General features: G+C 42.1%; 1 protein-coding gene across 8 annotated transcripts in view; it reads left to right on the top strand.

Annotated features, from left to right (window-relative positions):
* Window positions 1–335: 335 nt before the first annotated feature.
* Window positions 336–27,632, top strand: part of PXYLP1 (2-phosphoxylose phosphatase 1) — a 57,575-nt gene continuing 30,278 nt past the window's right edge. Inside the window, exons 1-4 of one of the 8 annotated variants that reach the window (XM_056358775.1) lie at window positions 1,538–1,582; window positions 1,937–2,099; window positions 14,754–14,893; window positions 17,715–17,846. In XM_056358775.1, coding sequence (XP_056214750.1) covers window positions 17,768–17,846 — 79 coding nt within the window. In that variant the 5' untranslated portion in view covers window positions 1,538–1,582; window positions 1,937–2,099; window positions 14,754–14,893; window positions 17,715–17,767. Of the gene's footprint in view, window positions 471–1,537; window positions 1,583–1,936; window positions 2,100–7,271; window positions 7,362–14,753; window positions 14,894–17,713; window positions 17,847–21,937; window positions 22,036–27,632 lie in introns of those variants that run through there. The other 7 variants (XM_056358773.1, XM_056358774.1, XM_056358772.1 and 4 more) reach the window with 7 other exon arrangements.

Here is a 27,632-nt window from a genome sequence, read left to right as displayed (position 1 = left end):
TGCTGGCTTCCCAGGGAGCCGCCGGCCGGCTGCTCCGGCGCTGGAGGCTGCACCAAGTTGAAAGCCGGGGCTCCGGTGCAGCCGCGGTCCCGAAAGGGGCGCTCGGTGGGCGGGGACCGGCCCGGGGACCGCCACGGGCGCCCCGTTCCCTCCCCACGCCCGGCCGTGCCGCCGTGCCAGCGGTGCCGCCGTGCCAGCGGTGCCGCCGTGCCAGCGGTGCCGCCGTGCCAGCGGTGCCGCCGTGCCAGCGGTGCCGCCGTGCCAGCGGTGCCGGGAGCCGGCGGGCGGGGACCCCCGCTGCGGGGCGGCGGGCGGCAGGGGGCGCTGGCGGGCGGCGCGGGGGCGGCGCTCGCAGGGGCCGGGGCGCTCGGCGGGCTGCCGTGCCGGAGCCGTGGCGTGGCGGCGGGCAGCGGCTCCAGCTCCAGCCCCGGCCCCGGCCCCGGGAGGAGGCGCTGAGCGCGGCGGGGCAGGTATGGGGCGCGGCGGGCGGGGGCAGGTGGGACGGTGCCTTGGGAGCGCTGCCGGGGAGCGCTGGGGCTGGCGCCCCTCTACGAGCCGGCTGTATCCGCGGGGCTGCTCTCCCCCCGTTAAACACCCGGCGGCTCCGGCCGGCCGGGGCGGAGTGGGGGCGCGGCGGGGAGCGGGGGCAGCAGAAGTGCCTCGGCCGGGCTGGCCGGAGCGGCCCGGCGGGCGCAGGGAGGAGGGCAGCTCGGCCGGCGGCGGGCGGTGCCCCCGCACGGAGCCCGGCCGCCTCCGCCAGGCCTCGGCGGGCACAAACTTTGCCCCGGGACGGTGCCCGCGGGCGGGCTGCCGTGTTGCCGGTCTGCCGGCGGGGCTCTCGGTCTGCCGGCGGGGCCGCCCCGTGCCGGGCGGGAGCCTGCAGCGCGCTGGCCGCCCCCGTCCCGCCTCCCCCGGCCGGTGTGCCCCGGCCCCGGGCGGCAGCGCTGGGGAAGCAGCGCCGTGGCAGGGCGGCGGGGCGTCCCCTGGAACCCCGTCCTCTGCTGTTGGCCGATCTGCTGTCGCTGGAGTGGAGGAACTTACTTGAATTTACCATTTTTTTGGATGCCCGTTGACTTCAGTGTATCTGATAGCGGCCCGTGTCATTACGTGCACTTTAACCTACATATTTTTAAAGCCTTGAACAGGCTGCTGTCTGTTTCTTCTGCGTATTTCTGTGCTGCAGGTTCCTGAAGGATTATCCTGAACCTTTTGACAAACACTTGAGTCTTCATCGGAAGCATGTTCTGACCTGGTGACTGTCTTGGCCTTCGTGCAGAAAGTTGCACTAAAAAAAATTAATTATATATATAAAAAAATCAGTGAAAGTATTTTTTAAAATGCTGGGAAGCAAGGGGTTAAGCAATGTGTTTGTAAATACTGAAACCAGAATTTCTGGACAAATCACTTTACACAAAGGCTGGGACAGTGGAAATGACAGGGTGGGAGGAGTGTGCTTGAGGACCTTATAAGCCTTTTATTTTGTCTGGCATTATAGTCTGAGCTAAGCATCTAATTCAGACCTTAAATTTTCTCTTTTACAAATTTTACGAGGATAGTTTCACGTGGATGAAAAAACTGCAGAGTAAGTGGCTCTATCCTTGACTAACTGCAAAAGCTGTCGCATATAATAAGTTATTGTGCCAGTATTACAATGGTAATGGGATATTAAACCAACACATTTTGGCAGTAAGTAGCTGTAATACTTACGCCCTATTTTGACGTCTGTAGAAGGAGGATTAGCTCAGACAGAATTTGTAGTGGGTGGGTGTGAGTGGGATGAAAAGCAAAAGCTGCTTTATTTTAATCTTCTCGAAAAGGTAACTAAAAGTAGTGTGCATGGTTAAAACACAGGCGCTCGTCTCTCTAATGGCTTTTATTTATAGTCTCTTAAATATTTTATGTAAACTCAGTAGTGGCGAAACATTAATTTTTGCAGGTTTCGACACATACTGAATGAGCTCCCCGTTCTGCAGAAAAGGAGGTGCTGGAGAACAGCAAGGTCTGATGTGAAGGTCTGACCACAACAGAGCCATAAACCCAGGTTGCTGTAACTAAACCGACGTGTGTCCCCACGTCCCTGCACAGAGGTGTGCCGTCGGGTAGGCTTCAGGCCCTTGGTTACACTCTTTCAGTTTCGTAATTGTGAATTTGCTTGTGTCTAACTGCCTTCATTTGTCTTTTGGGCTTTTTTTTTTTGTTGTTGTTTAAAAAGCAGGCCTTGTGGAATGAATGCACACAAAAAGCAATGCTCCAGGCTTAGCAAAACTACTATCTCATGTGAAGTTTGCTTTCTCCAGTGGTTGCACAATGAGATGTATATTTTTACATATTTATCTTCCCTCACGAACTCCTTAGATGAAAGAAACCTTGACTGTCATGTGAGGTTTCTTATGTAGGTCTTTGTTCGTTTTCATAATCTCATAGGAGACCTTTGAAACTAGACTTCGGCTGAATTTTTCTGCGTCCTTTTTCTGCTGAAGTTGCAGATTATTTTTTTAGTTTTTATTTTAGTTTAATTTTGCTTAGTTAAAAAAGGCTTGTATCTTAAGTGTACCTGCATATTATTGCCTGAAAGAGGAATGATGAATTCATGTGGTCCTAACTGTGGCTTTTATCTGGATTTATGGTCAGTTCTAGTTGTATATTCTCTTCCTCTCCCAAAGGTTTTTACTCTCTTTTAACTAATAGAAAATATTGGCAATTAATATGCAAAAAACCACCATTGAGATGCGTGCTGCTCACAAACATACATCAAGTGAATGTAGGAATTAAATGTTAAGCCACCTACTAACATATGCTTTATGATTTAGATATGATTAGATTTGTGGTTTATGATGGATACTACAAAGGAGATGGTGGTACCTTAATAGCTTGAGAGGGTGGAGTCTTCACATCTGTGTCTACCAAAATGATGAAGGTGCCCTCTCAAGGACCATTGGGAAGCACACGGAAGACATAGAGCTATTGCTTTAGGTGTTAAAGAAATCATTTAGTGAAGGAAGTATGAGAAGATTAAAGAACATGAAGTTTGTTACAGGTAATACAGGAAGGTTTTGGGAGTTACTGGTAGATGCACAAGGTAGTTACTGGTAAGATGCATGCAAAGACAGCATGGCAGCTCAGCTGTGCCGGCAGCTACTTACCAGCACACATAAATACTGCTAGACAGCAGCCTCAAGGGTGAGGAAAGAATTGCCTAAAAAGAGCATTGATGGTCCAGATGTTGGACAAACAGTGTGATTTGGGTCAAAACCACTGTTCAAGTGGTGCATCACATTTGGGAAGAGTTCAAAGGTAGCCTTTAATCTTGACTCACTGGGGGAGGGAGTCAATAAGTGAGCTGTGCGTTGATTCACATTCAGAAGGTTGTATTTAAAAATACTCTAGCTCGGGTGGTAAATTATATATAAAAATGAAAACTTAAATTGTGTAGCAAAAAGGGAAGAAATGCCAAATGCCTGGGAGGAGGCTTTAAATGTAGATTTCATGCAAGGTTTTTACTTGCATGGGTTTTAGTGTCGTGGTAATTTTACTGGAATTGTACTAAAACATTGCAGTACCGATCAAAAGATTGTGCTTTAAAATACATCTCTTTCTTTTTTTTTTTTTTCTCCTTTGAAATGCTTTCCAGAATGCTTTCCATAATGATTGCGTGCTGATGTATGGTATAAATTACACAGAAATTGAATTGGAAACAGTTGATCATAAAGCTTACATACAGGATGATGATGACTGATGGTTTGTGTAGCAGCTTTCCAGAAAGATAGTAGAAGTGTCATGCAGACCATGACATGCTTCATGTTCTGTTAAAATCAGGCTGCACTTTGGTGAAACCCAAATGGAATCTCCTTAAGCTAGTATTTGGCTTTGCAAACCATTTAGGGCAGAAAGTTTTGGAAATTTTATTGTCAAAAAATGGTAGTGGAGGACACATGAGTCTTGACTTATGTCTGCACAGGGGCACGTGAGCTTTGCCCACATGACTTGCTTTGTGGCATTGGGTTTAGGTTAGAATTCAAAAGTAATGTTTGTGTTTGTCATGAAATTACTAGATGATCTCTTGATTACAGCTGGGTGACATGTTCTTGCTCAGTGAAGAAATAGAGTGGGAAAGTGTGCTGTGACAATCAGTGTTTATGATTCCTTTTAAAAAATCAGATAATGTCATTTTCCAGGGTTTAGGTAATGCCTGATTCATAAATGTAATTATTTCTTCTAAGCAGCAAACAAGCATTTTTTTTATTGTGAAAGGTGATAATAGGAACATTTGCCAGGAGGGCTACAAAGGTGGATGGTAAACGTGTGCTTATGCGCTGAGTGGTTCTGATGACAGGCTAAGGATTCAGAGCAAGATTGACAGGTTCTTTCGTATTGATTAGAGAGGTAAACTGGACATTGAAAAGACAGATAGCTGGTAGATGTCTTACAAGTAACTGATTTTTTAAAGCGGAAATAATTAGACTTACCTATTTGTGCCACGTGGTAAAGACATTGTTCAGAAATGCTGTTTGGAAATACTAGCCAGTGACTCCTTTCCAGACATTGATTCAGTTCCTACAGCCACCTTAAATTATTTCATGTACCAGGAATGAAGTCCCATTCCCCTGGAAAGTTGTCACGTGATTCATGGCTTCCTTTGTGAGTAAAAAAAATAGACATCATAACTTTAACTGATTGCTGTGATAAATTCCACAATTACTTACACAGTGGAAGATACCGTATAGTGTTTTCCTAATGCTGATAGTTTCTGGCGATAAAAAGGGAGGCCGTGTGAATACCTGGTACACCCTGTTGTTAATGATTATTTCAAAAGGACAAAGCAGTGCTGACACTGGATCTTGTACATTGCCATATTTTTTGTGCTTTGTTCATCTTCCTCACATCTGTGGCTATGCTGTTGGGTTACCAACTGCCTCTGAAGTAGAAGCCTGAACACAGGCTTACATTTCTGTCCACGAGGACTTCATAGATACCTTCATGAGGAACTTCTGTTGGGCCAGTACACCGTGAACACAACTTTGTGGAACTAAGCAACACAAATGTGGGCAAAGAGCCTTTCAAATGATACCATGTTTAATGCTAGCTCCATTTACTTAAACGTATTTTTATTTTTCCCCTTGAAGAAATAAGTTGTCTGCTCGTACCTTTGTGTTCAAGCCACCTTTAACTGTAAGGTGGCATATTTCTAGAGGTTAGCTTGTGGTACCTTTGTGTTCAAGCCACCTTTAACTGTAAGGTGGCATATTTCTAGAGGTTAGCTTGTGGTGCTGCCATGAGGATCAAGGAAAAAAGCAGGCATGCCCTTTCACTAGCAGCACTGCAGTTTTCCCAGTGTGTTGCCTGTGTTATTCCCCATTCAGCTTTCCAGCAGCCAGGCAAGTTGGCAGTTGTACGAAGTGTTGCAGGAAAGAAAGGGCAGCGGAAAATGCTGACTGTCTGCTAATGCATCTGTGTAATCACCGTTCTGGGGTTAGATTGCAGGAAGATGGCAAAAGTGCTGAATAAAGTCTGTTCAGTCTTTTATTTTCCTTTTTTTTTTTTTCCCTCCCCCCCCCCCCCCCCCCCCCCCCCCTTCCTCTCCAGTATGAGCGGCCAGCTGTTGGTGTTGCAGCGGGTAATGGTATCGCCTGCGGAGAGAAACACAAGTTTTCCATTTGGAAGACAGGAAACAGAAGCGTGTATCAACCCTGTAATTGTGAATCCTTGTGACTGCGTAGAGGTGGTTGAATATGGAAGTGTTGGGTGACCTGGCATATGATGATAGGATGGAACAGATCTCATAGCAGGGCCACAGTCAGGAGAAAAAATATTTTGAGATGAGGGCCAAAATGTGGCTTGATCACAAGGTTAGAATAGAAATGTAGTCAGTAAGGAAATAAATGTCAGTCCTTCCATGGCTCTTGCACAAATGCTTCTAATATCAGGTTGTTGCACTGCCATTTTTCACGTGTATAATTTAGATAATTTAGTACAATTGTGTTTTACTTCATGGAAAGCTTTCAATAATGGCCACATCACCAGATGTAAAACACTGTGGCTTTAGATAAGCCGAAGGCATGACTAGTTATTGGTTACAGGTGAAGCCATGGGTGAGTTGCCAGGGGAACTTGGTGGGTTCAGATTTTACCAGTTTTCCAGAGCGTGAGGGATAAAGAACCAGTTGAAGAGGGGATCACGACGGGATGGCGAGTAGGCTGAAGAGCTTGGAGTAATTAAATCAGCAAGCTCTTGTGACTTAACTAGAATCTCCCCAAACCCATTCGATATACATACTGCGAGAAAACCAACTTGTGTGAAGCCCTGAGAACTGTGGGCGTGCAGCCTTTCAGCGTTAGAATCTATACGTGTGCAGACAGTTTATAAACAGACCCAGTGTAAGATCATCTGGAATTAAAAGAATAAGAGCAGATTTGGGAGCTCAGGTGTTATTCTCAAATCAGTCTAACCTGAGTGGAAGGGCAGAGATGCAGAGGAAAATACTGTCCTTCATACTAACGTAATCTCGAATGCTGGATGGGATAAATTTGACCTGGTGTGGGAAAAGAAACATTTTCCTACGTTTATGAGCTTTTTTCATTGATCCATATAGTCAGCTGGACTTCACTGGTTGATCACTGGTTTTGAGTGCATCCCTGCAATGTCTCCTTTCATAGCTGGTGCCAGAAGAAGGTATCTGCAGCAGAATACACCCCTGACCCGGGCAGGGGGAAGCCGGTTCCTGTTCAGAGATGTGTTCAAAGGGCTGTATTGGAAATGCACGCGGGGGGGTGTGTGGAGTTTTAGAGTAGGAGAGAGAGGAGTTCTAACAATTTATACTGTTTAACTAAAAAAAGAAAAAAAAAAGTGAAACTATTCAAATATGTTAACTGCTTTGCCTTTGCATGCTTTTTGGAACTGTGATGTTATCTGATCAGCCACTGGCTGTGATCTGTGTGCGATTAGGATCTATGCTTATACAATTACGAGCATATGGTACACTGTTTTCAAATTGTAAGTTTAAAATAATTACATTCTGCTGCTGTTTTTTAAGAATTATTTAATTGTATGTTCTGAAATGATTTTGCTGCCAATTAAGATTCAGTTCTGGCCTGGAGCCATCAAATTCATAAGGTTTCTTTCAAGTTTCATAGTAATGTTTAAAAAGGGTTGCTCAGTTTCCTTAAAGGAAGTAAAAGCACTTCCTTTATTGGGTTTTTTTTTTTACTTTCCCTGCAGTTCAGAGACATGTATGACCTACTATTGCATAGGAAAATGAGGAGGAATATCTTGAAGTGGATGACGAAAGAGTTGGGCTTGTGACAGATTTTCCTGGAGAGTAAAATTTTGTTTCCACAGGGCCTTCAAAGTGATGTGCTGGACTGGTGGGTTGTTACTGACTTTGACTTTTCTCAGTTTTCTAGAGAGTAATGTATATAGTTGTAGGACACTGACCTTATGTCCGACCAAAAAGAGGTGGTCAAGGCCAGATCAAAGCGCTGACTGAGAAGCTGGTCTGAATGGAAGGATCTCTTGAACTAAGGGTTTAAATGGACCAAAAGAAACTGAGGCTAAGGACACCTACTCCTTGAAATACTTCGTGCTCTCATACATTTGCTGTTCAAACAAGTAAACCAAATGAGACCTATAAAATCACCATAGTTGGAAAACCAAAGCCCAAAGCGTGGGAACTTTCAAAAATTCCTAGAAGGAATGTGAAAATGAGAGAGGAGGTATTCAGCTAGCAAAGGAATCGCAGTAGTCTTCATAGTACTTATGATTTGGGAATGCCATGAAGTCTGACTTTTTAAAAAGGGGAACAGTTTGTGTTCCAAAGTTATGTAAAGACTTTTTAGATCTTTGTAATTGGACAGATTTTATTATAGACTGGATTTTATTGATAGGCTTAACACAGCGGTGAAGCTTCTTGGTGGTTTGACAAGAAGTAGCACATGCTATAGCATGTTCTCTTCAAAATGCAGCTTCAAATTCAAAACCACATCCATCTTCAGAGGATCTGCTGTGCTTGGAGAGACCTTACAGCAGTGGTAGAACTGCGGGTTTCTTCCTGTTGAATGAAGTGGTCTTTCTCAGTCTTCATTTTGCTAATCTAAAATGTGTAAGTGTAAGTTCCTTAGGGCTGGGGACTTTTTTTATTTTTTTTTTTATTTTTTTATTTTTTTTAGCTTTTCGATTCATTTGAGCAGGTTGGTAGCAGGTGTAGCATAAAATGAGTAGTCCCGATAGGCAGAGATGAGGGAAAGGAGGTTTGGGAAGGCAACAGCAAGAGAAACTCTGAAGTGTAACAAAAATGCACATGGCAGCAGCATGTGCTTGTTTTTGATGCTGTTAGTAGTAGAACTTTCATGGGGCTCTTTTTCTTATTTTAGTGAGGTGCAAGGGCACATTCTAAAATCTTTTATCTATATCAGAGAATCAATCTGCAGCAAATATGTTTCTGTATAAACCCTGTCCTCAAAGCAGTGGTCAAAGGCAGACTAGTGTGTAACCTAGAAACTATAAAGTTTTGTATTTACATGCAGGTTCTCTGTATTGTCAGGCAGAAAACAAAAATATTTGTTCAAAATACTCCAATTTGTTTCCCGTTTGTTTTTACTTCCTACAGGAGGAGATGCTGCTAATGAACTTTCAGTGATGCTTTTTTCCTGTTACTTCGTAGGCTTTTTACCTAGTAGGAGTTCAAGACATCTTAATTACGTATTCATCATTAGGAAAACTGAAAGATACTGCATATTGACTTCAGAGTTTTGTTTCTATTAAAATGTAGAGGTGTGAAACCCAAGGATGTGTGAAGGCCTGTAATTTGCTCTGATGTTTGTAGAAATTGATTATATGTCCATTGCAACTTAAAAAACAACTGCAGCAGTGTAAGTTGACTGTAACAAGCTGTAGCGGCGGCGTATTTGGGGTTAGCACCTGATCTCTGTAAACTCTGAAGCAGGAAAAGCCAATGGAAACCTGTGCTTGTGTGTTTTTGTCCCTATGTTTTGATGGCTTGCTCGGCAGCATGCTGCTTTAGAGGCAAGCCCAGCAAGGTAACCCAGATACATCGTGTGGCATCGCAGCATCCGTCACCAGGTCTTTCCTGGATGCATCCTACAAATGCAGTCCTGTGCGTCCTGTGCTGGATGCAACCAACAATGGCAAAATTAAAGCTTGGGTCATATTTAGTATTTGCAGGCAGTGACATAAATACAGACTTAAATAAAAAAAAAAAATGCTGACCAAAAGAGATTAAGATTTCTTTCCAACTTGTACACTTACAGCAATTTTGGTGAATAACCAAGGAAAGAGAAATATTGTGTGTTATATGTACCTTTGGCATAGGTACATGTTGTATGTAGGTTTTGTTGTTGTGTTTTTTTGGTGTGGGTTTGACGTTTTCTTTTAATATATAGGTACTGACAGAATTGAGATTATCCAAAACCTACTAGGAAGGGTGAGGAGACAGTAATCAGTTGGGGACTTGAAAATATGTGGAGGTACAGACTGTAAAAGGGACCAGGTTAAAGGGTGGAGATGGTTTGCAGTGATAGATGACAGAGTTAGCAAGGAGGGGAAGAACCGTGTGGCACTTACTAAAGTAAAGGAATACTTCTCTACAGCTGGTGGAAAGCAGGATCCGCATACCTGTCATGTGGAACCCCAAAGTCAGTAGTCAGTCATCACCAGTGTAGGTCTCTGCTGAAGGGCTGGAGTTCACAGGTTCCTGGGAGTACAGTGTGGAGCTTTACCTGCGTGTTCCCCTTGACGTGAAGCAGAATTCAGCAGAAGGGGTGCTTGTCTCAGCTCTGAGCCCCCTGGGGTGAAGTGATACAGCAGAGCATCAGTGACTAACGAGTATGACTAAAAGCACTAATCAAAAGAGAGAGAATGCATGAGCTGGCAAGCATGAATTTTGATGCTGACCATCCTGTTGTCCTCTGATCTGAGCAGATCTCGAAATCTGGCACAAAGTAGAACATCAGGGAGATTACAGACAGGTTGCAATGAATGGTCCGTAATTGTTTCTATGTGCAATCCTACTTTTCCTCTTTGTTTACAGTCAGAGCTAATTTAGACTCTTGTAAGTTCCTCCAGGCAGGGAAATGTCATCTCTGTGTCCTGGCTGATGGGAACACTTCATGTTCTTTATAAACAAACTAGGGAAGCTGGTAGGAGGAAAAATGCCTTTGCTGTCAGAATGCTGCCAGAGCCTGGGCACGAAGGCAGTGAACTGTCTCCAGGCTGAATCTCTAAAGGTTAAGTGTTCTGCGAAGAGGGGGAGACTAAATTTAAAATGTTTCTAGTTATTTATTTATTTTTATGGGAAGGATGTGCAGGACGTGGAAATTATATTTGAATTGCAGCTGTATACTGATAATTTTAGGAATAGCAGAGAGGCTGGAGAAGCAAAATAGGGGTCTAAGGCAATGGCATTATCACAAAGGAGTCATGTATTTATAGTACTTTATATTTTGTCTCTATAATCTCTGTTGGTTCATGCATTTTTTTTTCCTTATTAATTGGCCTAGAAACTATTGATTATGTAGAAAGAACTGCAGTACTGATGCCCTTTAGTGACTACACACCAAAAATTACTGTGCTTAGTCTTAAAAAAAATAGCTTTGGTGTTCAAGTGTATTTAAGTGTGATTTTGAAATGTTTCTGTACAAAAAGGATGTTTACAGGTCACAATTACGGTATTTCTTCCAAAAATTCTTGTTTGAATTGTCAGAAGCATTTGCTTTTAGAAGTGATTCCTTGCAAGGTGGTTAGCGGTCGTAGTACAGGGGAGGTAAGCTGGTGCACCTAAACGGTGCTCTGCAGAAATGTGAAAAGATAAAAGAATCAAACACTTCATGAGCTTTTCGTGCTTTTTAACAGTCCCGTCCCCTCCCCCAGTTATCTTTGTTCAAGAAACCATGGGCATAATTTCATCAGAAAATTGATATGTCGAAGGAGACTCCAGAAACCGGGAGATCTCTGTCTGAAAAATAAGTCGACTTCTAATGCTGGGAAACCCATAAAGTGTAGTTGTAATGTTATAAAGTTACATTACATTAACTACAACATTAATGTACTAAACACAACTTGAATATTTATGTCTCTGCATGACTGTGTTTATTGCCCAGTGTAAAGAGATTCATAGACTTGTAGGTTCTAATTTAAATAAAAGAATTATATTTTAAAGACTTGGACTGACAAAAATCAAATGCAAGCCTAAACTATGTAAAAACTTGGTCTGCTTGTGTCTTTTAGCTGCCGATCTCTGAAAGAAGGCAACTCATAACGGCGATTTGAGTAGGACTTGAAAAGCTGGAGAACGTCCCTTGAAGGATGTAGGCTGAAGTTGTAAGCTGAAGGCTGCTGTCCCAGAATTTCCAGCGTAAAACTGTATGGCAGTCCTGCTCAAACCTGAGAGCTGGTTAGGAGAAAGTTGCTCAGAATGTTCACTATGTTATCTGCCTGCACACCTTGAGATTTAAAAGCTAAGAGAGGCAAGCAGACCATTTATTTTGAGAAGAGTGGGTTATCTTCAAGGTGTGGTCAAATTTTGGTATGGCTAATGGTCCCTTCATCACTTCTGAACGCCAAGCAACTCTTCCCCTTATTAAATCCAGTGGTAGGTTTGCTGCACAGTGAAAATAATGAGTGTTGTAGAGAGGGACAAAACTGTTCGAGCAAGAGCTCTGTTTCATCCCTTAGCTTTATGAAGTGAGAGCTTGTGTTGGTTGCTTTGACAGACAGGGCAATACAGCTGTGCCATTTTCAATAGCTTTTGCACATCTCCAGACCAGATGTGCTAGTATGAGGATTTTAGAACTGCCTAGATAAGGAAGAAACTTGGAACAGGAGAGAAAAGAAATGTAGCTGTAACTATTTTAATGTTCTAAATACTAAAAGTGTTTTTTTTAAATTGGATGCTTGCTGCTAAAATTTTAAGTACTTTGAAAATAAAATTATAAGTAGCTGTTAGTTTTTACATACCAACATGTAGGTATGCTCTATTGGATAGGTGTTGCTTCCTGCTGTTCCTTCATGGGGTGGTACGTGTCAACTTCTGTTACCATGGCTTTCCTTCTCTCTTTTTTTTTTTTTTTTTTTTTTTTTTTTTGTGTTATATGAGGCTGCTGACCTGTTTGTACTGTCAGTTAAGTTCCGTGTTTCCTGTGGTTGCTAACTTCCAGTTTAAGTCTTGGGGTGGGTTAACATAAGTTACAGTACTGAGCAGGTTTTATTTAATTTTTTCGATGATGAGCTGGTTTTACTTCTTTCAAAAATGCCAAGTGACCTATTTTTCATAAATGCTTTTTTAAAAAAGGGGAATGTTTGTTTCTTTCTGATAGAAAAATGAAGAATTATGATTAACGATATTGCAGAGGCTAGCTTTTTACTTTCTGATGCTATGCAAAATGCAACTTCGGTGTTGCAGAAATCATATGTCCAGTTCAAATTGCTGACATTTCAGTCATCTGCAGGGGTTTTGTGAGGGTTTCCTTAATGTGATGATTACAAGCATGAGTAACTAAGCAGGTCGTGCTGACTGGAGAATTGGTTCTGCCGAGTTTTTCTGTCTCCTCTCTGTTCTGGTGCTTGCCATAGATCACTGTAGCACTGGTCAGTTTGTTCCAAACCACAAAATCCTAGCCACTATTTTTCATTTCTGCAGGAAAAAAAGCAAATTCTTTGAAGCACCAAAGAAAAGGTTTGGCTTGTGCCACTTGCTGACACAACTATTTTCTGCAATTTCCAATTCAAGAGTATGAAGTGCTTCAGCATCCAGACATTCTCAGACGGCTGGACTTGTGGGTTTTAGTAGATTAAAAATGTACTGCCCAGTAGTCTGCTGCCAAATGTCTGGGAAATAATTGATAGAGCATCATGAGTTAAAAAGTAAAGGCAGAAGTCTTCATTGTAATTGTATCAGGAGCTGTCACCTTCATTTCAGATGTCTTCAGATTTTTTCAGAAAATAAGCTTGTAGATGAAAGATAAAAGATGCATCAAACAGCAATTACAATTAAAAACTGTCTTCTGCAATCTAGAGACCTCAGACGAGTAAGTGGGTCCCAGTGTTCTTACGTGACTTTTTCTAAAATTATCTGTGAATGTTACTCCAAACCAAACCTTATGTTGTCTGTAGGCTTTTTGCTCTCCCTCCTAGGGTCTGTAAACTTGCTAGAAAATATACCTCTGTCTGCCTTTGGCATATAGTTAGGTACAGACTTAATGCTACCTTCCTTTTTGGGCAAAGTCACCATTTCTCTTTCCTGTTCCTTTGCAACCACTTTTTCTTGCTTGTGTTTTCAGTAGACAATGTCATTTTGATGTACCACATCAGATAAATACAGTAATTTTATTGAGGCAGACTTTGAAGAGTACTATTGATTATTTATGGAGACATGCTATTTTAATCAAGTAAATTCATTTAAGCTGTCATGGTGAGTCAGTGTAATAATGTGCTTACGCTTCATGCTAGACAGTGGGTTTGTATTCTAGATGGATGCGCGTGATTTGGAGGATGGAACAGTATCAGTCAGTTGGCGCAGAAGTTTGGCAGTGGTGGTTTAGTGTCATGTCTAACGTCACAAGTGCTTTGGAAGCATCGATGTCAATTTATTTGCAGGACCTGACTTAAAATAGTCAGAAGAAACAGCTTAGCTAGCCAGCCCTGCAAAAACCATCATCTTTGTATTTTACACAGGCGGAGGGCTTGCTGGGGGCAGGGTCCCTGGGGAGCACTAGCTAGCAATACCCAGCTAGCTGGGCAAGAAGTAGGTTAGTCGTGGCAGCTGGGCTGCTGGGAGCGGGGTGCCTAGCCTGGGCTCTTAGCAGATGTGTCCCAGCATTTCCAGGTAGCTACTAACTCTTCCAGTGAAATGGCCTGAAACGGAGAATGTGACTTGACCAAATTTTTCCAAGAGCCTAGCAGAGGCTTGGCTGCCTTCCTGATTCCCTGTCTTGGCCTTCAGTTGTAAGGCTGTGGTTACCCTTGCGTGAGCCGCAATAGCCTAGCAGCTCACCCTAGCACGTGTCGGCACTGTCTTGTGAGATCAGGTAGGAGCTGAAGGTGCTCTAAATGCTGTGAGTCATTCTGGCATGTTTTGATGAGTTGAGACTTTTGGATCAGGTTTAAAAGAAAAAGATAAATTCTGTGCGTAGGTAGGTATGCTGCAATAGGTAGCTCAGAAGTAGCCTTTTGTTTATCTGCATTTTATATATAGGATGCTTTATTAATAACTGTCCTTCAGGATGTCTGGACTGCTTGTGTGTGCCACGCTTATAATTAGTGTTACCAAAATAATTTTGGGGTTCTGTAGATGGTCTTTATCAAGTCCTGCATTCATAGAAACATAGATTCATAGAATCATTTAGGCTGGAAAAGACCTTGAAGATTGAGTCCAACCATCAACCTAGTGCTGCCAAGTCCATCACCAAACCATGTCCCTAAGCACCACATCTATGTGTTTTTTCAACACCTCCAGGGATGGTGACTCCACCACCTGGGCAGCCTGTTCCAATGCTCAACAACCCTGTCAGTGAAGAAATTTTTCCTAATATCCAATCTAAACCTCTCCTGGCACAACTTGAGGCCGTTTTGGTCTTAAGCAGAAGACCTGTTCTCAGGGATGAGTATAAATCACTTTCCTTCTGACAGGCGTCAGATGCTGCTGCCAGAACGCTGCTGCTCTCAGGGCTGAGTTGCTCCTCTTCTGCAGCGGTTCGGTGCTTACTCACCTTTAAAAGCAGTAACTACATTATTTCTCTCTGAAGCAAAGCGCCGAGGCCCATCTCTGGAGACGAGTGAGGCGGCGTTGTCAGTAGTTGATAGAATTGATCTCTGAGGACCGAGAGCTTACGGGCACGGAGCTGGCGCGGCTGGGGGCACCGCCTGCGCCTGGCCCCTGCGCAGAGTAAGTGGGTGAAGATCGATGTGCTCTAAATGCCACGTTAGCGGCAGATGCTCTGCAGCCTCTTGCTAGGTGGTAGTACATTCTGGAGACCCAATATGCATTTTGTTGTGTGGTTTGGTGGTGGTTTGTTTTTTTTTTTGTTCCGTCTGCATGTAAAAATAGCTTTGTGGGGAGATAAGGTTGGTTAGCTTTTTATCCACACTTCCCCCGGCTCAATTTTATCTTTTCCAGCTTACAAGTGCTCACTTCAGTGAGTGCTTACAATGCTTATTGTACTGCCTTCACTTAATACGTGCTGGCTAAGTGCTGTTTTTCCCTGGGAGAACCTTATGTGCCCTGGGAGAACCTTATGTGCCAGCGCTGAGGAGCAGAGGCTTCAGTGCTTGGTCTTACGTACGTTCACCTGATTCCCAGCAGTTTGGCCTCAAGTCGGAGCTGATGACAAACTATCAACAGGCTTTTCTTTAGCAGCTGCTCCACGGGAGCTGTTCCTATGCCTCAAAACTTCTAACACAGCAGCTCTGAATTTGTTAACAGGCCAAAGTATATTTAAAAGAAAAATATTTCCACCTGGTTTATAATTTCTTGAGTGTTGCATTTAAAACTGAATGTTTTAAAGCTTCTGATCTTGCAAATAGGGCTGGAAGCCGTTTTAATTTTTTTCTTTAAAGTGTTTTGCTAATATGAGGTGTGTATGATCTGCCTTTTTCCAGTCTTGTAAATTTTCCTTTTCTGTGGCAACTTTTTTTTTAATGCAACAACAGTATTAATGAATGTAGACTGTGCACAAGACCTCTTGTTCCTGAGAGCTTTTTAATAGATTTTACCTTCTCCTCCCTGCTAAGTCTAACTTTGCTTTTTCCTGTGGTTCCCCTTCTGTTCTGCCATCTGTTTAACTGCTTTATTCTCTCCTGGTGTTTTATATACATTAATCCTTATACCTTCTCCCCTTTGCAGCTTTGTTTAATTTCAGTTTAGTTTCAGCATACTTTCACGAAGATGTTCCAGGATGAGCTATGATTTTGTGAAACTGAGACTGTTAAAATAGTTCCTTCTCTCTCTCTCTCTCTTTTTAAAACTTTGTTTTTATGACTGCTTGCACATGCCATTTATGGTGCTGTTGGCATTTTGGAAAAATACTGTAATAGCTCTGGTTTCTTGCTTCCCAGAATCTCTAGTTCTTTCCATTTTTCCACAAATTCCAAAAGTTGTAAAGGTAGTTCTCCAAGTAAAATGAAATGGAACGACCTCAATCCTGCAAAATGTCCATGCATAATACATTTCACTTATGGCAAGTCCCACTGCCTTTATTTCTGGACGATCACCACTTATGCTCTGGGTCCCGTTGCTTCTTAATATACAAGTCACCTGGGGACAACTTGTAGATCCCAGAACTTATTCTTAAGACTAACCCCAATAGGTAAAATAAGCTCAGTGATTCATGAGACATTTTAAAATACCAATGAGAAAATTAATGGCTGGGAAAAAAATCTGAATTTCGAGATTGTGCTTTTACATGGTTTATCAGTGGTCAGAGACAGAGGTTAAAATCTTGCTAAGATATTTTTTGATAAACTAACAAAGAAGAGTTTTGATAAGCAAGTATGTATTTATTACATGTATATGTAAGCCTTTCATTCTCAAAAGCAGGAAAGAAGCCTGAGGGATCTCTTTCTGTAAGCAAATAAGTGCTGGGGCAAAAAGAAACAGTGGTAGGGAAAAAAAGTTATTTTCTGTCAAAATGTTTGAATGTGCTGGCATAAACAGAGCTCAGTTCAAAGGATCTGGGAATCTCAGATTTCTTTCAAGACTTAACTAATTTCCTGCAACGTGCTGTCAGTGCTAGGAAAAGGCATCTTTTGCACCCAAGAGCAGCTGGTTGGTTTAAAAAAAAAACAAATAGTGTGTAGTGATAAAGAACACACACACACACACACCCCCATTATATAGAGCCACTTTCCAATGGAGAAAGGACATCTGTAAAAACAGGGCACTCAGCAAATTCTGTGCACTTCGGGATGTCATTTTGCAAGGAAAAGTGTGTTCTCTACTAACGGTGCTTGCCCCTTGTTTGGGTATTTTCAGGAGAGCGCTGGGGTTTTTTTATCCTTTTTTAACTTTTGTATTGAGTTATTTGAGTTCTGAAGTTTTATTAAATACTCTTGATTTGAAATGTATTATCCTGATTCTTGTCAAAACAGTTGTTTAAAAATAATTACACAGAATTATTCCAGGTGTTAATCCTAAATCAATATACTTTTCCATTTTCTCTGTAGTGGTATTGGTAGTTTTTCTTACTCTTTATTCTCTTGAGTAAGAATTATGAACTTCATGTCAGTAAAAGAGCTCCCAGTTAGAGAAACTATTTTTTAACTTTTATTTAAAAGCATGTGTGTGTGTACCTTTTTAACATGTTATGGGATTATTTTGTTTCTGGGGATGATTTACCGCATTGCTCTTGAGAGCCCTTAAGTAATAATATTCTTGTGATTTGTTTTGCATAGGGGCAAGAGACTTTTGTTAAAGAACTGCTGACAGTGTTGTGACGTAAGCATTAACCCTGTGTTATCAGGATAAAATGTTATGGGAAATGGTGACTTTTTTTTTAAATTTACTTGACAGCTCTATCTTGTGGAAATATAGTTATTCTCGTAACTGGGGTGAAGATAACTTATTGATACTGTTGTTGCCAATTTGAATTGCCTCATGTGCTTTCCTTTAAGAAATAACTTGACACTGTCAGAAGGGTATTTGAATTTTCTTTGCTGTAGCTGATGCTTCCACAGCTGAAATACATATGCCAATGTTTTGTTGTTTGCAGGAACCGTTGATATATGAAGATGAAACCATGAAGAGAAAGCAGAACGAATAATAATGCTTTTCCGAAATCGTTTTCTGTTCTTGCTGGCTTTGGCAGCCTTACTAGCCTTTTTGAGCCTCAGTCTACAATTCTGTAAGTGTCCTTCCCTTTTGTTTTATATATATAGTAGTCTATAGGTGTGTGGACTGTGCGTACATGTTGTTTAAACATTCTTTCTGTATTTAAATATTTGTTGGATTTGTTTTTTGGGTTTTTTTTTCCTCAAAAAGTAGGAAAATGAATGTAAGAACAATAGTTGAGTGTGCCATATAGGGATCTATACAATCTAGACACTTTTCAAATCAGGTTATCTCAGAAAAAAATCTTAATTTTGTAGTGCACTTAAGTAATTGAATGTGATTGAATCCTTCCATGAAAGTAGCCAAAACACACTTGGTATGGGTAAAAGCTGCTGCAATTCCTATTTTACATTGCATCAGACCAGCTGGGATTGAGAAAACTGCTGTGAGGGTTGAGTGTTGGAACTTCTTATTTATACCCTCACATTAGGAAACTGTGAACAGTTGAATTGGCTCATCACAAGTGGCCGGTTTGTTTAAGAAAAGATAAATTATTTTGTGCTTCAGATCAAGTAATTGTAGGTCAGTCCAGAGGGCCCTCACTTGGTGATGACTAAGCAGGAAGGTGGTGCTGAATGCAAGGAGCATTGTGCCACATGACTGCTTATCACCTAGCTCAGGAATAGTAATGTTTGCTAGGTAAAGAGATGTTTTGTGTAAATCTAATACATACTAATACACACTGATGGAATTAATTGCTCTTAGAAGGCAAGGAAAAATGCATATCCATATTATAGGATAACATTCTGTGTTGTTCTTGTCTTGCATCATGTTTTAATGTAAGAGTGTGGTCCCTCTCGTCTATTTTTGCATAGTGTTAAAAAAATCCCCAAGCCAGAGGATTTAGAATATGTCTTTTGCATATGGTGGACAACAACAACAACAAAAAAAGAGGGGAGTGAAGCGGAAAGAAACTTTGTGGTTTTATGTTATTGTTTTGTGTGTGTTTGAACTCATCGTGTAATACTGGGACCTGTGGCTCTGAACTGCTTTCCCAGCCTGCTGTGGGTACATGCCAGTGGGTCTGATTGCAGCTGGTTTTGCCCTTTAGGCAAAGAACCCATTAGGCTCTTTGTGGCTCTGCCCTTGATGTTATAGGGTTGGTTGTGGATTGTCTATAGGGTGAAGGTTGTAGAGGAACTTCAGCTGAAATACGAAACTGAGTTGTTAAAAAAAATGAGCTTTATTTGGAGATGAGGAGGTAGGCATATAGGAGTAAGTCGCATTTCATCAAAAGAGGAAGTATTTTCCACTTAATTAAGAGATAACATTTGTGCAAGAGGAATTCCAGGAGATAAAGATATTTGAGGGGTGCTTTAAAAAGCACTTAAGCTACAGCAAGCAGCCACCGTGATGCTTAGTGCCAATACCAAAATGCATATAGATGTTTTTACATAATGTGAACTGCAATACAGTGTAGCACAAACCAAGTAGTTCAAGACATACAGGTAGCCCGATATTTTAATTTCTACCAGCCTCAGCTTGTAGAGCAATTAGTTCAAAACTTGGAAGACCATCTCCAAGACAGAGACAAAACTCTCTTCTGTCATCGTATAAAACAATTATGGAAACCAGCTGGAGTCTGGAGAATTTAAAAACTGAAGTCTTAAAGCCAAAACCAATTTTTACTCTCCAACTGCAAAACAATCCACCACCTGCGAAATTACATTAGCATCTACAAGTGCTTGATGAGCTGCTTTCAAATTAAACTAGCTGTAAATTTTTAGTCTTCTCCAAATTATAGTTCCTGACTAGTTTAACATTAAATAAGAAAACATTTGATTCTGAACTTGAGCTTTTAATGCAATGGGCATGCAAATATTTAAGGGAATACTTGCAATGTGATGTTAATGGAAGCGTAGTTTTAGTACTGTCTTAGAGCAGAGTGTTTAGTCAATGTCCGTGATAATATAAATACATAAAAAAGCTGTTTTGGTAAAAGTGGGCCAAGGACTAGCACATGGTGACCCACAAGCTGACTCAATAAGGCATTAACCCCCGCCTTCTGAAATTTCAGAATATCTTTCAGAAAACATCTGTCAGCCCCTCTGATATTGCATGATACAGAGCACTTTACTGCAATAGAGCATTGAAGGACAGAAAATTTGAGTGTCCAGCTCCATGGGACATAGACATTACGTACTTAGCAGATCTGTATTTACAATTTGTTTCCTATTGCCATGTTGAAGGTCCTTCCTTGCAGTGAATCTGTTCCTCTTAACACGTGACAGTTCAGAGGCATGCATCCCTTGCAATTTGATTTTCACTGTTGCACTGTAGTCTTGTTTTATGTATAAAGCTTTTTCCTGAGAGCAGGATGCTGCTTTTCTTTTTCTTCAGACTGTAAAATTTGGTTTCCAAATTTTGATCCCTTCTGATATGCCTGGAGAAAAAAGCTTGGTTATGCTGCTTTACAATAATGAAATACTGTCCTGAGTTTTGGGCCCCTCACTACAAGAAAGATGCTGAGGTGCTGGAGTGTGTCTGGAGATGGACAATGGAGCTGGTGGAGGTTCTGGAGAACAAGTGTCATGAGGAACATCTGAGGGAACTGGGGCTGCTTATCCTGGAGAAAAGGATGCTCGGGGGGGACCTTATTGCTCTCTGCAGCTCCCTGACAGGAGACTGTAGGCATGGGGGGCTCAGTCTCTTCTCCCAAGTAACAAGTGATGGGACAAGAGGAAACTGCCTTAGGTTGCAGCGGGGGAGGTTTTAGATTGGATATTGGGAAAAATTTCTTCACCAAGAGCATTGTTGAGCTTTGGTTGGGGTTGGAGCAGGCTGCCCAGGGAAGCGGTGGAGTCACCATGCCTGGAGGTGTTTAAAAGACGTGTAGACACGGTGCTTAGGGACAGGGTTTAGTGGTGGGCTTGGCAGTGCTGGGGTAACGGTTGGACTTGATGGTCTTCAAGGTCTTTTCCAACTTAAATGATTCTATGATTCTATAATTTCTATCAGGTCATGGAATGATAATGAGAGTTTATACATTTAGACTTCGGCAAAATGCCCAAGCCACTGATGTTTGGTTTTGGTTTGGTTTTGTTTTCTGTTTTGTTTTGTTGGAAGGGGGTTACCTCCTGAAGCATTTGGAATAAAGTGGGTGTTTTACGCTGTTGTGAGATTGTGATTCCCAGTTAGCAAGCAGTGCACAGCTTTGTGGAGGAGGGCTAGTAATTCTAAACTGCTTTTCTGAGCAGTGAATGTTGAAAATGTCTCTTCCTTTCTGTGCTAAATTTGTTTAGAAAAGTGAAGCTGTAACATTAAATGCATAATTATCCGTATGTATAATGGTACGTATCTTCCTTTTTTTAACGCCTGTTTGAGGGCAGAGCATCACTCCTGTAAATGCCTGATATTTAATCCCTGCTAGTCCACAAATGGAACTGTGGTGATTTGAAGCCAGACGTGTGAGCTGTAGCTGACTCTGAGGCAAAGGGAGTAGTCAAGGCCAAGTTCAGCTGGTTTTCCATAGGCTCTGACTCAGTATTGCAAACAGCCCACACTGGGGTGGCTGACCAGATCAGTCTGTCCCACGCTTGAGCTGTGAGGGTTCAGGAATTGCTTGCAGCAGTTTGCTGCTTAGTCAGGCAGAAATCGATGCTGGTTTACTTTAACAGACTATGCTGTGAAGAGTCTGGAACTGCTTTATGAGCAGTGATTGCTGCAGCCACGGCGAAGTGGAGGTGGTGGGTGTCGTGTCAGCAGTCCTAATGTAAGTCTGTCCTTCCATTAAGACAAACTCCCAAGGCAGCTGTTTCAGAGCTAGCAGTTGTCACATCGTGGGTTTAGACATAAGGAGAGAAATGCTGGGGGAAACCACCACTGTTGGACTTCAGAGTCTTTAGTGTTGGTAGGCTGGGGATGGACCCAGGATCGACAGAAAACTGTCCTGTTTTGATGTTTGTTCTTGGTCCCTTTCTCTTCTGTTGTGGTTCATGAGTTCCAGTCTGCTTTCCTGTGTTGTTTTCTGCCCCAAGGCTGGTGCTTTACATGGATACTAGCACTCTTTAACTTACAGGGTAAATCATTGAGAAAGTTTCCCCCCCAGTCTCTCTTTGACAGCAAATAACAGCTCCGAATGCTAAAAATATTCTGTCCCACCAGCAGTTGCAGTGGACGGACGTGGACCAGTTGGCAAGGATCGCTTAAACCAGAGCAGAAGCTACCCTCTGCCTTGCATCTGCAGTGCCACGGTACCAGAGGTACAGGAGGCAGCTCTGTGGAGCAGTCGGTTCACGTTTTGTCAAACATTGTGTGCTGGACTGGCTTTCTGGATCAAATGCCAGCTGAATCTTCTTCATTTCCTTATCCTGAGAAGAGGGAGACATAAGCAGACTGCACTTTGCCAAACAGTTGGAGAAAGGACTTTTTTTTTTTTTTTTTTTTAAACTGTAATAGTCATTCTTCAAAGATGATGCAGTTGCTGTGGATCCCATATGATACTTTCCTTCCTGCTGCTTTCCTTCCTACCTCCTGTCACATAGGTTTTGGGCAATGGGGGACTCGACCAGTTCTGCTCTTTGTGCCCTTGCACAGGAGCAAGGGGCACGGGGTCTGAGCGTGGTCTTTTCGTACGCTGCTTCCCACTGCCAGGCTTGTCCGCCTGAGGTCCTAGCTGGCTCCCTGGGTATTTCACTTGGAGCAGTAGGGTAAGGGAACATTCTTCAGGAAGTCCTACTGTTTTCAAGCTGTGGGCATTTATTTACATAAATAATGCCTCACATTTTATTTCTGAACATATCTGGTGGATGGCAGGAGAATGAGACTTGAAACAAGTTTGAAAACTTTTTGGAATATCTCAAAATGTATTCATAGTTTTGCCAGGGTTCTTTACCTTTTCTAGTAGGCACATAGAACACTTTTTATAAAAAGTTTAAGCTGGATGAAAACATACAAGTCTTAAAGGTTTTAAGCATCCTTTATATAATTGTGTGGCCTGGACTTTGAAGCAAAAAACTGGGAGCTGGGTGTGTTCTCGAATTCAGTTTGGCTATTAATTAATTGTACAGTGTGAAACATGGACTGGATCAGCAACAGAGGGAAGCTTTCTTTGAGTGGCAAATGCCCCGGAATTTCGTAAGTTTTAATCTTCAAATAGTATAGAAAAATGACAGTGTAAAAAGCTGAAACTCCTAAACTTTTCCACTGCTTGCTGAAAGCATGCTGTGATGTCTCCATTGGATAATTTATAGCAGTGAGAGTTTTTGTTTGGGAAACCCATTGGGTAGGGCAACTGGTTGACTTCCAAACCAAATATGACTGGCAGCTTAAAGTTTTATTGGGGCTAGTCATTGTTTCCCTCTTGTTTTATGTTTGAGGTCAGATGGAAAGGAGTGGTGATGTATTTTCCTTATAGTATTTATCACTCCATACATGTTTTTATTTTTCCCCTCTTTGTTTATGTAAATGGTCATGGTTCTAAAACAATTTAAAACTTCAGTACTAGGGACAAAAGGGAGAACTGGTTTTAATAGACTTTTCAGTTAAACTGTTCTAAAATGGAAGTACATTGTTCTTCTTTTAAAGGACTTCAGAGTTTTGCTTTGTCAAAAAAATAATAATATGCAGAATGGAAAAATAACCTGTGCTAGATTGTGGGCTGTGTTTTTGTCTCTGTCGGTATTATCTGTAATGCTGTTGACAAACTGGGCAGTTTGCTTCTGTGCAGAGTGAATGCATGTTGAGGTACTTTTTTCTTTTTTGCCAGAGGAAAGGGTTGCAGTGGTTGAGGTCTTTCTTCTTCCTGTGTGCTGTATAAAATGCCCAGAGTAAGTGCGGTGGTTGGGAGAGCTGCTGTAGTACAGATGGCGGATGGCAGTGCAGCTGGATTCAAGTGTGGTGTAAGGGATGTGTCAGATTCCAGCTGTGGCCCTGCAGCCTCACACTGAGGGAAAAAGGCATAATTCAGGACCCGGTCAATGTTAATTACATTGGTTAGCCCATAGGTCAGCTCAGGAGCAGGAGGTTGCAAGTATGCCTGAAGAGCTGCTTTCTTTTTTCCTTGGAAGACTGGTCTAGTGCATGAGAACTCAATCCTTGGGCAAGCACAGACCTTCCAAGCTATTAGAACAGCTGTGACTGACAGTGTGGAAGCCTGAAGGTGGGTCCTTTTAGGATGTTTCAACTATTTATCTTTGAATTACCTTGAATAAACCAAACTGAAAGGAAATGTAAAAGCTAGCTGTTAAGGTGACATATGTAATCACTGTAAAGTTTACTTGGCAGTGACTGTGGATTTTAATTTTTTAATTGAATGCATTTTGGTTTCTGCCACTACTTTTAGGATGTCATCTGCAGCCCTGGCAGGGTGCTGGTTCCTGTGTGAAGTGTGGGGAGTTTTTTTTCTTTTAAATACTTTCTCTGCCTTGATGGCTCGGGCTTGGGTGTTTGGTGTTTTAGCATGTCTGGAGATGACATTTTACTTTTCGAGTAATAATTTCCCTCTGCTATCTGTCATCTGGTTTTGCACTGGAGGTTTTGGGTTTACAGATGAGTCATAGGAAACAGAAATCAGGATTCTCCACAAGGCATAGCAGTAGAGTTTTATTTTATCGACTTGAGTGCTGCGGGCTGCTCGTATTTTATGAGGACTCTGTGGGCACCGTATGCAGCCCCCCCGGGTGTTGCCTTTAGGAGGGAATTGCTGTGTTGCTGCACAGGTCCTTTTGGAAGCCTGTTTATTTTTAAATGCCAGCCCCCCTGGTGTGGTTGCTGCTGTTTGCACCCCTGCTTGGTGGCCCAGCACAGCTGTACAAGAGCAACGCTGAGGCGTTTGGGGCTTAGCTCCATATCCTCCCCGCTGTTCGCTTGAGCTCCTGCTGCAGGAGAAGCTGCGGGACAGTGGGTGCTGGGGGGGTCTGGGGGTCTGGATCTGGGGTCCTGGGGAGCGTGAGCCCGTGCCGAACGCTCAGCCGGGGCTTGCAGGTGGGAACAGAGGTGGAAGCCGAGGGGGTGTTGCATCCCTGTTCAGCCTTGCCATTTGCAAAGCAGGATGGGCTTCCTCAACTTGGGATGCTGTGGCTGTGGCACTGCAGAGCTGCCACCAGCTCCTGATCTTCACCCCGACCCAGAACGGGGGTGCGAGCTGCACCCACAGCCCCTTGCCCAGAGACTGCCTGTGGGGCACTGGGAGGAGCTGGGATATGCGAAGTCTGTGGAAAAAGAGTAGGTGAGCAGGGTTTTTCCAGAACTTAATTTCTGAAGGAGAAGTGGGGAGAAACCCCCAGGGCATTAAATAAAAAGGGAATTTAAGCTTCTGGCTGTTTCTGGACAGAATACATATCATCTCTCTCAGGTGAATTCCGTACCATCTCTTACAGTTCTTTACCAACAAACAGTAACTCCTCATGGTTTGGATTTTAAGAATATAGTTTCTTCAGTAAAAGAAAAAAAATATTAAACTGTTGCATTTTGCTGATTTATACAACTAACTGTATTTGAAAAGCCACAACTGTAGAATTTTTGGTGCAGAGAACTTGTTTTTGTCATGTGTTACCAGCATAGGAGATTAAAAGCAGACCAGATATCTCCCTTCCTGAATTTTGCCTTCAAGCTCACAAGCATGGCAGATTTTCCACTAGTGAGAAGTCTCTCTGGGTTTTTGAAAGTACTAATTTAATCTGAATTTAAGATTAAAGGGAAAAACAACCCACAAATAATACATCCAAGGCTGTGTACATTTGAGTAGTGAATGAAGAAAAGTAATGGTAAATATACAGATTTTTGTTAAAGACGCTTGCTCTGTTGTAACTGGAGATTTAAATATTTTTTTTATTATTCTTGAAAGTGGTAGTGCAATGTACCAGTCCAGAAATTAAGCCTTGAAGTGGGACACGTGAAGAATACTTGAGAACTATATTATGGGACATTCTTATTTTCTCCCACAAAAATAGAGCAATCTTTTTAAAATATTTGCTTTAAATGTAGGTCAGGTTAAGTTGCTTCGGACAGGATTTGACCAGTAGAAGTTACTTGGCAGGCTACTGAACTTCATAAATCGCCTTTAAATATGCAATTCTGCTTCATCCATAATGGTTAGGTGAACTGCATTTAAGCAGAGATTAATATGAGCTGTTAAAACACATGGTTGAAGGCTACTGTAAAAAAAGCCCAATACTTCAGAAAAACTAACAGCGAGTTATTAGTTAGGTGTCTGCAAATCCTTACCACAGTATTGAGTTAAATCCTAGAGGGAATGAAGCAAGACTGGGACGTAATAAGCATTTTAACATAATTTCTCTCAAAATCCATCACACATCTTGGTCCTCAAACCTGCAAGGAAGTTTGAAAGTGTTGAAGTTTGTGCTCCAGTCCTTTAATAATTACAGTGATACATGCTGCAATTATTTTAAACATATGAAAAGTCATCAACTTGTTATAGGGGCAGTCTTGTAGGTACGTACCTGTCCTTAATTGTTTGAGTTTTGAATGGATAGTAAACAACCAAGGAAAATGCATAGTCCTAGTAGGAGAAAATGTTATGCTTACAGTTATTAATATTTCTCTCAGTCTTTACAGAGACCAATGCATTGATTTTAATTCCCGCTCTGTATATTTAACCTGGGAGTGAGCTCAGTTTTGTTGCTAATGGTTAAGATACCTTTGGCATACCTGTGCTGTAGTTAAATCCTTCCTGTTCGTGCTTCCAGCCACACTGGACTCTTGCACTGATTGCAGATATCGATACAAATAGGATCCACCGAAAGATGACTTGTATGTTATATGTAGTTGTATGTTATTTAAGTGAATTTGACCTACCTTTCTTTCAAGGAGGTGGGTAATACCTCTGTCATCCTATTTATTATGGAGCTGTCTTGAGATACTTGGGTTTATCACCAGAATGGGGTTGTAAAAGTAAATGAGGGTGAAATATGACATGAGGAAGGATATAAATTGTGTTCATTGTGACTGTGAGAGAGACCTGTTGGTTTCTTCTGTGAAGGTGTGTGTCAGGCCTTTGCTTCTCCTAAAGCTCCTCTTCAGGCCATGGCCCTCTTGTGTCTTGTTCTTGTGGAGGCCCAAAAGGTGGAATTATCTCTAGACCAGGTGGTTCCTCGAGGAGTGGGTTATTCCTTAGTGACCTGCACTGCTCAGGTTCTTGCAAATCAATGTTGTGCTGGTGTAACTGCCAGGAGCTCCAGTGCCGTTGAACCCTTGCAGCCACGTGCGCGGCCAGTTTCCTTGCATGAAGGTCTGTGGGCATGTGATAGACTTTTGGGGGAGCTGATAGAAGATGATGGCACCGTGTTTTCTTCTGGTGACTCACAGGGGGTTTTTTATAGTTTTTTTCCTACCTCTTCAGATACTGCGTTCATCTGACAGTCCTGTGAGTTTATGTTGTGTTATTCTATTACAAATTCAATAGGGATTTTTTTTGGAACCGTTGCTTGGGACTGTCTGGCATTGCACTTGCAGAGAATTTGAGATATACTGCATAGAGTAAGTAGCCCAGATTTTCTGTAGAGCTTTAAAAGAGTGCTGCTTTTTTTTTTTTTTTTTGATAGGGAGTATGCCTCTTGATCCTGTTCCACTTTTTCTCCCTCCTTTTTGTCCTTCTGTGAGCCAGTAGTTGCTTGCCTCTTTATGTCAATTGAGTATCTTGTACTTCAGCGTGTATCAGTTTGGTGATGGCCAATTTCAGTTTGTCATTAAGGACAGTGAAGAAATTTGGACTTTTATTTATTTTTTTCTTTTAAGAGTTGCTTAGTCATACCTAAGCTTTAGTCTGTCTACTATCATTCTAAGCTGTAGATGGTTTTAACCAACATGTGTGACTTTCAAACCATTTATAATTGACTGA

Source organism: Falco biarmicus, chromosome 13 (assembly GCF_023638135.1).
Source record: "Falco biarmicus isolate bFalBia1 chromosome 13, bFalBia1.pri, whole genome shotgun sequence".
Lineage (NCBI taxonomy): Eukaryota > Metazoa > Chordata > Aves > Falconiformes > Falconidae > Falco > Falco biarmicus.
Note: the sequence above shows the minus strand (reverse complement) of the source record. Positions and strands in the feature narration are given on the sequence as shown.